Genomic DNA, 8,943 nt, shown 5'->3' with positions numbered 1-8,943 from the left:
CCAGGGCTGCGGGGGGGGGGGGCTCTGCAACTTTCCTGGCTGCTTCTTGCTCTGACTGAGGGCTGCTGGGAGCAGGGGGTGGGGCTTGTTGCATGTGCCCGCCCCCTGGGCTCTTTACTGCCGGAACTCCGCTCCTGTGTGCTCCTGCAGGAAATGACCCCTGGCCTCTATCCCCCACCCACAAGTATTGTGGTTGTGCCGAGCTGCTGCTCCAGCTCTTCTGACTCCCCACCCCCCCATCTCCCTAATCCTGCTCCACATTTCCAGCTCCGGCCTTCAGATCCCAGATTCCCTGGATAGGTCTCTTAAAATGTTGTCTGGTTTACCCTCTGAGCTGTCAGTCCATAGCTACAATTGGCCCTGTAGCTTTAGGGTCCCAGTGGAGCCTGAAACTTTACATGGCCCAGTCCTGGAATCCCCCTTCAGTTCCAAAGTCCAGTAGCATGACAACTGCATATCCCATAGAGTTGCCAGCTGCTAGGGGGTGGCCGGAGATCTCCCCGAATTACCACTGATCTCCGAGCGACAGAGATCAGTTCCCCCGGAGAACCATCGCTAGGGCATAATATACCTGCCACCCTGCCAACAAAAGTCCGCATGGTCAAAGCAATGGTATTCCCAGTTGTCATGTATGGCTGCGAGAGTTGGACTATAAGGAAGGCCGAGCGCCGAAGAATAGATTCTTTTGAACTATGGTGCTGGAGAAGACTCTTGAGAGTCCCTTGGACTTCAAGAAGATCAAATCAGTCAATCCTAAAAGAAATCAACCCTGACTGTTCCCTGGAAGGCCAGATAATGAAACTGAAGTTCAAATACTTTGGCCACCAAATGAGAAGGGAGCACTCACTGGAGAAGACCCTGATGCTGGGAAAGACTGAAGGTCAAAGAAGACGGGGATGGCAAAGGATGAGATGGTTAGACAGTGTCATAGATGTAACGAACATGAAGTTGAGCCAACTTCAGAGGACGGCAGAAGACAGGAAGGCCTGGCGTGGTCTGGTCCATGGGTTCGCGAAGAGTCGGACTCGACTGTGTGACTGAACAACAACAACAATATACTGCTGGCGTGCCTCGCTGCCCCAAACTCTGCCATACCCAGACTCCATCCCCCAAATTTCAGGAATCTCCCAACCCAGAGCTGGCAACCTCAATATCACAGCGCAGTACCTTCATTACACTCTTTCTTGTGGTCATCACAAATGCTAAGTAGTTACATCCTCTTTTTTTTTTCTTAGGAAACGACAATGACACATTCTCAGTAAACAGAGATACTGGGAACATAACAATGAACAAGCCTGTAAACACTCTAAGAACATTTCTGTTGTATGTCATGGTAAGTCTTTTGATAATCGCAGTATCCAGTGGCTCCACAGGAGAAGGGTGGTGCAAAATGACATGTATCCATTTGTCCTGAAACATAGATACAGGCAGGGCTCTTTTTGTAGAAAAAGCCCAGCAGGAACTCATTAGCCTAATAGGCCACACCCAACAGCAGAAACTCATTAGCATATTAGGCCACACCCCTGACAGCACAGCTCATTAGCACATTAGGCCGCACCCCCCATGTTACCAGAAGTGTGCTCATCCAGCCACACCCACCTTTTGCTTCTTATTCTGTTTACCTTGTTTGTCGTCAAAACCCAGAGCTTTTTTTGTAGGAGGAACCCCTTGCATGTTAGGCCACACACCCCTAATGTAGCCAATCCTAATGAGTTTCTGCTGTTGGGTGTGGCCTATTATGCTAATGAGTTCCTGCTGGGCGTGGCCAACTTGGGAGCCAGCCGGAACTCCGTTCCTGTGCGTTCCTGCCCAAAAATAGCCCTGGATACTGGAACCTGGAGCTACTCCCACAGAACCTTGCTGAAATGGCTAGCAATCCTGACTTTTGTCATATCAGTTGCCTTGTACCAGTATGCTGCACAACTATCTAAATGAAAAGACATGCAAATTAAGATCACATCCCGTTCCTGTACCTCTGAGCATCTTATGACAGCCATCAATTGCCATAAGTCAAATACTTGCAATGCCAGGCTGGAATCCTTCCCATCCACCTGATTCTAAATCCTTCCTTGGGAGAAGATCTGCTGGCTCAAATGGGCTCTAGCCAGCTGTTTTGAGGGAAAGACTGAAAACATTCCCAGCCCCCACATCTACTTCTAAGGAAGTGGCCTCTTTGTTTAGGAACTTGCTTTCCTACAACAAAGTTTGGAAGTGTGCAAATGGTAGCAGTTTTCCCTGGGCCATATCCCCGGGGAAATAACTAGTGTAAATGCAAACTACCTCTGTACTAAAACAGGGCTTTTTTTGGTAGAAAAAGCCCAGCAGGAACTCATTAGCATAATAGGCCACACCCAACAGCAGAAGCTCATTAGCATATCAGGCCACACCCCATGCCTTCCCTTGGCTTGCCCAGGTGCCCGGGCAAGCCGGCCCTTGGACAGGCCTGGGAAGGCACAGGGAGGCATTTAAATGCCTCCCCGATCCTTCCACGACCCCCTGGCCCCCCGCCTCAGAGTTGCTGGGGGGGGTCACTCTCCAGGCCTTCCCTCTGTAGCCACGCATGCAGAGGTTTTGGCTGTAGAGGGTGTGGGCAACTCTGAAGCCAGCCGGAACTCCGTTCCTGTGCCTTCCTGCCCCAAAATAGCCCTGAGTCTACGTAACGTTCCTGCCCAAAAATAGCCCTGAGTCTACGTAATCTTTGTGGCATACTTGAGCTGCTTACTTGTTCATGTATTTATATCCTGTCTTTGTTGCTGAGACTCAAGGCGGATTGCACAGTATAAAATCATGTAATCAGATAGTGTGAAACACCCATGGACCATGCAATAGAATTGGAGTCACCCCCCAAAAAAAATTAAAAATGCAAAAAAATTGTCAGACACATGATAGACCATGCAAAAATGGAATTACAGAAGTCAAAGACAATGCAGCAACAGCAAGATGATGCATACAATAAACAGCGGAATAGACCACAACCCTGTTCCCTTTGTAAAAGTGCCTTCCTGAACTATTCCAATAGGACAATAGAAGTGTGAGCTTTCCTGACCTTCTAAGGCAGGCTATTCTACAAGGTGGGAACCACAACAGAGAAGGCACATGTTTGGGTAGCTGTCGATCCTACCCATTTGCAGGGTAGCACTTTCAAACAGCTTTTGCTCAGATTAGTGAAGTTGTCATGGAGAAACACAGGAATGGAGGTCCTGCAGAAGTCCATGAAGGGCTTTGCATGTGATAACCAGTACCTTGAGTTGAACCCGTTAACGGATAGTTAACCAACGGAGTGACTGCAGAATGGGTGTAATATGCATACTCTGCCTACATCCTGATAGTAATTGAGCTGTGGCATTCTATACCAGCTGGAGTGCCCCAGTTGACTACAAGAGAGCATTACAATAATCTAGTCTCAAGGTAATCGTGCCATGGTTCCACATGGCCAAATCGGCCGAGTATTAAAGAGTATTAAAAGGCTGAAGCATTCTACAAGGTTGTAGCTTAAACGTCACTGTCACAGGGAAGAGTAAACCCTCTAATTCCAGCTCTTAAGCATCTATTAAAAAGAATCTCAACATTTTTCTTCCACAAAGTCACTCTGTAAGAAGGATGACTGTATATGAGCCTTTCACTCTCTCTTTCTCCAGGCCTCCCAAGCTAATAATCCATTCAGATATTCCCAAACGGTGGTGGAAATCAGTATTGTGCGTAGAAATGACTACAAGCCCCAGTTTGAGAAGACTGCTTACTTAGGAACAGTGCCTGTGGACCAACCTATTTACAGTCTGGTAATGGATGCTGAAATACCTTTGAGACCCCTGCGGATCTTTGCTGCTGATGAAGACTTTCCAGACGTAAGGAATTAAAGAAATGTCAGATATCACAGGGATGGAGCCATTAATAATAATGATCATAAATGGAGAATCCATTTTTAGAGGGTTTATTGTGATCTTTGGATCCCGTCCACCTGACCTGATTCTACGTTTATATCTGTACTTATACAAATCTGCAAATCCTGATTGCTGAAAGACATGGCATGAATAGAGTCAACACAGGTATTGGGTATCAAATGGACTACAGTTTTATTAAATACAAGAAAGATCTGCATCTGGCAGCAACTGATAATATAACTCAAATATAGTGTGAATACCCTACACAGGGTACAGAGGAGTCCGATCCCTTCCAATGTTCCCTCTAAGCTGTGGAGTCTTGTGAGCAAAAATTCTACTTTGTGAGCTACTGACATTAAAGTTGTGAGCAAGCGATTTGGCTGCTGCGTGAATAAGTCTGCTCTGGAGCCATCCTTCCTGAGCTAAGACAAAAGTGTATGAGCCGGAGGCTAAAAAACTGTGAGCTAGCTCACACGAACTCAGCTTAGAGGGAACACTGGTCCCCTCTATGTAGGCATCCCAAAACATCTGGAAAAGTCACCCTGGGTGCATTCAGACGGACACTTAATACCACAATTGGCCCGGCTCTAATTTGATCCCGATCTTTTTTATCCGGCGTTGCGTCACTAGACGTCACTAGACAGCTCCCCTTACTGCACGCATACTCTGTGGTGGGTTGTCTAGATGGCATCCACCTGAAGGAGCCATGTGGTCAGGGTTTTTTTTTTTAAATTATGTTCGCGCATGCGCATCCGCGCCTCAATGTGTACTTGTTTTTCCACGCATACGCAGAGTTGAATGGTTAAAGCACCGCCAGTGGTACCTCTCTCTAGGTACCTTTTTAATTAGTGCACTTCATAAAATTCATGGGCCGTTTAGAGGCATGAAATTGCCCGGAATGTTTGAGCGGAACTCTGCAGCTGTTGCACGTTTACACGTTTATGCGCATATCGCTAAGAATTTTTCTTAATGGCACCCGCTGAGATCAGACCATCCCGATGGGAGAATTGCACACTGGAATGATCAGACGGGGGAAAGTCCGCAATTGGCCCGTTGGGAAGCGAAAACTCCAGATTTTAACTAGTATCTTTTAAGTACGGCTCCCAAGTACGGGATGCTCACGGAACAGGCCCATTTCCCAGATGTTGCTGTCTGGTCATGACCTTTAAATCCTCCAGGTCTGAGTGCCTGGTGTGGATCTAGAAACCCGTCTGATCGGGATCCCTGACTCCAAGCCTCTTTCTCGCCAAGCACTAACTACTGCTTGAGGAGAACCTGGCAAATCTTTTCTCCCTAGATACAAGATCTTTGGGTCATGGACCATGAAAGCCCAATGATACCCTGTCCTAGTTTCTGTAGCCACATTAGTCCCAAGATCCTGGTCTGAGGAACATCCCCTTCACCTTTAAATGGATGCCTCAAGGTGGCCATCCAAATTACTGGTTTTAGACAAACTGTTCAGCACATGCTGCAACCATCATTTGTGACCAAGAAAATCAATTCACATCACTGACCCACTCGAGTCCTAACAAGCCCTTCCTCTGATCTGTAGAATGAAGTAGGTGAAATACTAACTCTGAATCAACTCTGAATCAGATTCAAGAGGTTTAAAAAAAATCCTTCTTGGATGCCAAAGGTAAACAGATTCAACCCACTGTACTATACAGAGGGAGGGTGGATGCCACAGCTGGGGGTGGGGCAATGCCTCCTTTTAAAGCAGCTTTCAGCCCCCTCTAGTTTGGGCCCATTTGGCCACATAAGGGCTCTCTCCTCTGCGGACTGCCTACAAAACCAGCCCCCACTCCCAACCCCTGTGGTGAAGGGCAAAAGCAACATATACATCTGACCTGAACACTCTGCAGTGCATTGTGCAAAGGCACATAGATCTATCAGTCTATTGCAAAGAAATCCATTCGAAAATATTTTGTGAGAAGTTCCTTTATGTACTGAAATATGTCTGTAACCTTTTTCTATCAATAATGTTTCCATGGACTATCCTGAAGTTTTCTTTTTGCAAAATTTTTTTGAAATGGTGTAATTATGGATTCTCCTGCCAACCTAGCAGTTCGAAAGCAAGAAATTGCAAGTAGATAAATAGGTACCACTTCGGTGGGAAGGTAACAGCGTTCCGTGCGCCTTGGTGTTTAGCCATGCCGGCCACATGACCACGGAAAAGTTTTCGGACAGCGCTGGCTCTTCGGCTTTGAAACGGAGATGAGCACCGCAACCCTAGAGTCGGATTCAACTGGCTTTCGAGCAAAGGGAACCTTTACCTTTACTTTACTAATTATGGATTGCCAGATGAATGGAAAGACTGGTGTGGCAATATTAACAGCCTTTCCAGAATGAGGATTGAAAAGAGAAATATAGACAAACACTCTGCAACCCAGTAATATTATTGCTAGGACAGCGATATCATCCTAGCCCTAACTGTGACCACACACATTGGACACACGAAACTGCAAGAAGCTCCAAATATGGGGCTTCCAGTATCTCAGCTGGTTTATCAAGCTGAAATGTTTTGGAAGTATTGACAATGATGGACAGTTCATACAAGCAGTCAAGCCCCACACCTAGGATGTTGCTCCAACATGACAAGAACGTCGAGAGAGCAGGAGAGCTGACTTTTGAAGGTCATTTGCTTGATTAATGCCTAATTTAGATTTCTATTCCCCATTTTTAGAAAGTCAACCCTGATGTCACATACCAAATCCAAAATAGCACAGATTTTACCGTTAGCCAAGATGGATTCCTCCTGACTGCCGTGGTTCTGAGCTCAGCCTCCACCATAACACTTTTGGTAAGTCATCTGTCTCCAAACTACGATTGCTATATTAGTTCTTCTCAGGGGTCATTTCCTGGAGGAGCGCACAGGAGCGGAGCTCCGGCAGGAAAGAGCCCAGGGGGCGGGCACATGCAACAAACCCCACCCCCTGCTCCCTGCAGCCCTCAGTCTGAGCAAGAAGCAGGCAGGTAAGTTGCAGAGCCCCCCTCCCGCCTAAAACAGTCCAGTGCCACCTTTAAGACCATGTTTTATTCAGGTACAAGCTCTCCCTCCTCTGCAAGGACAGATCTGCACGTCCCCCCCCCCAATAGCTAGCAATCCAAAACAGTCCAGTGGAGCCTGAGCGGTGGGTGTTGCCTTCTGACATACGTCCGGTGATGTCACGGGGTGTGGCATATGCAAATGAGTTATGCAAATGAGTTATGCAAATGAGTTATGCAAATGAGCTCCTGCACCTCTTTTTCTACAAAATGACCCCTGGTTCTTCTACAATGCCTGGTGCTACGAGATTCATTGACACCATCATCTCCCATTGTCAATCATGATCATCATGGATAATTAGAGCAAATAATAGACAACAAGTGGTGGTGGGGGAATCACAAGTAGCTATTAACATTCTGCTCAGGAATGCAGCCAAATAAAAATGCCAACAACTATTCAGAGTACAAATGGACCTAGATTTTAGTGGAAGAAGAACTATATGGGTTAGTTTCTGTAATTGCTGGATGAAAATATTGTATTGGCATCAGTTACCGTTGGACTACTGATGGAGTGGAGCTTTGTGCTGCAATATTAAACATCAGGATGGCTTTGTGCATGTGTTTTTTATATATATATCAAAAAGAGTTTTCCAGACTTTAATCTATGAATAATCAGTCAAGCACCATCATCCTGTTATAGATTACAAGTGAAGGATTTGTCAGAAATGTGCAGGGGAGGGTACATCTTGGTGACAACAGCACCTGACTGCTGCACCATTCGCCCTTTCACCGCCTCGCCCCTTGTTCGGCTTGCCCACCTGCCTGCCTAACCCCTGCCACTGACGTGTCTGCCTGCACTGGCAGTGGCGGGGGGACAGTGGTGGCTCTTGAACCTCCCTGCCATCCTCCCTTCCCTCCTCCTCTGCCCCACTACCTGCCCCGTCACCTTTGCAGTGGGAGGAAGCTGTGGCACCTCCGAGGAGAATCCCATCCTTCCCTCCTTCCTTTACTTACTTGTGCGTCCACCTGTAGTGCTGCCGCCTCCACCATCCCAGCTGATGCAGTGGCCTGTGCTTTTGCTCCTCCCCCTAGCAGGGAGCCCTGAGAAACTTGTGGAGGAGGGGGAAGCTCACTCACTCATCTGCCCCCTACTCCTCTGCCTGTCTACTCACCCATCATCCTCTGGGTCATTTGACGGGGAGTGGTGGTGGTTCCCGTTCTCCCCAGCCCCTCCTGCCACCTGTCAGTTGATGATGACAGGTGTCATGGGTACTAGGTCTGCATGGGTACTGAGGTCCTCAGAAGAGGAAGAGGCAGGGAGCAACCCAGCCTCCTCTGGAATCAGCCCAGAAGAAGAACCCTCAACAATACCTGAGGAGGAAGAGTCCCCAGCAGCTGCACAGGAGGTGCAGCCAGAAGGAGAGGCCGATCCTGAGCTTGGCCCAGCACCCCCAGTTGCAGACACCCCAAGGCCAGACTCCCTGCCTAGTTCTCCTGAGTGCCCCAGACGTAGGGCATGCCAGAGGCTGGCTATGCAGGAGCAGAGAAGGAGTCTCAGACTTCAGCTCCTGCAGAGGCAGAGGGAAGAGCTGTAAGCCCTTGCAGACTCAACCCCCAGGAAAGGAAGGACCTGCTCAAAAGCACTCAGTGCACCTGGTTCAATGTGGCAGCAACTTTGCTCACTCAGACCTGCTCCTGCATGTGTGTAGCAGCTGCTCCTTGTCCTTGCAACCTTGAATTGACTTCTCAGCTCTTTAACTTTCGGCTCTGTGACTGACCCTGATTCCGGACTGTGTTTACAAGCTTCCAGGGTGTGGTCTCTGTGGCAGCCAGTCAAGACAGCAATGCAGGCTGACCAGGCTGTGTTGTCTGTCAAGTGCTGACAACACTTCTCTCACGGCGGCATTTCTCCCCCCATTTTCAAGAAAGTTTTCAGATTTCCGTGGAAACCTGGAGGGTCCCCGAAGTTTGTAGAAGTATTTGTTTTCTCTGCACATGGCCCAATCTGCAGATTTATGCTGAGAATAAGGTATACTGATGATGCAGGTTAAGTTGGAGGAAGTTTCCATAGGTTGGA

At 47.9% G+C, this 8,943-nt stretch overlaps 1 protein-coding gene across 1 annotated transcript in view; it reads left to right on the top strand.

The window, feature by feature from the left end:
- CDHR5 (cadherin related family member 5) overlaps window positions 1-6,681 on the top strand; it is a gene marked incomplete at its 3' end in the record, with an annotated part of 29,969 nt that extends 23,288 nt beyond the window's left edge. Inside the window, 3 exon segments of the mRNA XM_015410677.1 lie at window positions 1,236-1,333; window positions 3,639-3,845; window positions 6,565-6,681. Coding sequence (XP_015266163.1) covers window positions 1,236-1,333; window positions 3,639-3,845; window positions 6,565-6,681 — 422 coding nt within the window.
- Between the last annotated feature and the right edge of the window lie 2,262 nt (window positions 6,682-8,943).

This window comes from Gekko japonicus, unplaced genomic scaffold (genome assembly GCF_001447785.1).
Source record: "Gekko japonicus isolate JY-2015 unplaced genomic scaffold, Gekko_japonicus_V1.1 scaffold5607, whole genome shotgun sequence".
In the NCBI taxonomy this organism is placed as follows: Eukaryota; Metazoa; Chordata; class Lepidosauria; order Squamata; family Gekkonidae; genus Gekko; species Gekko japonicus.
The sequence above is the reverse complement of the archived record's forward strand: the minus strand, read 5'-3'. Positions and strand labels throughout refer to the sequence as shown.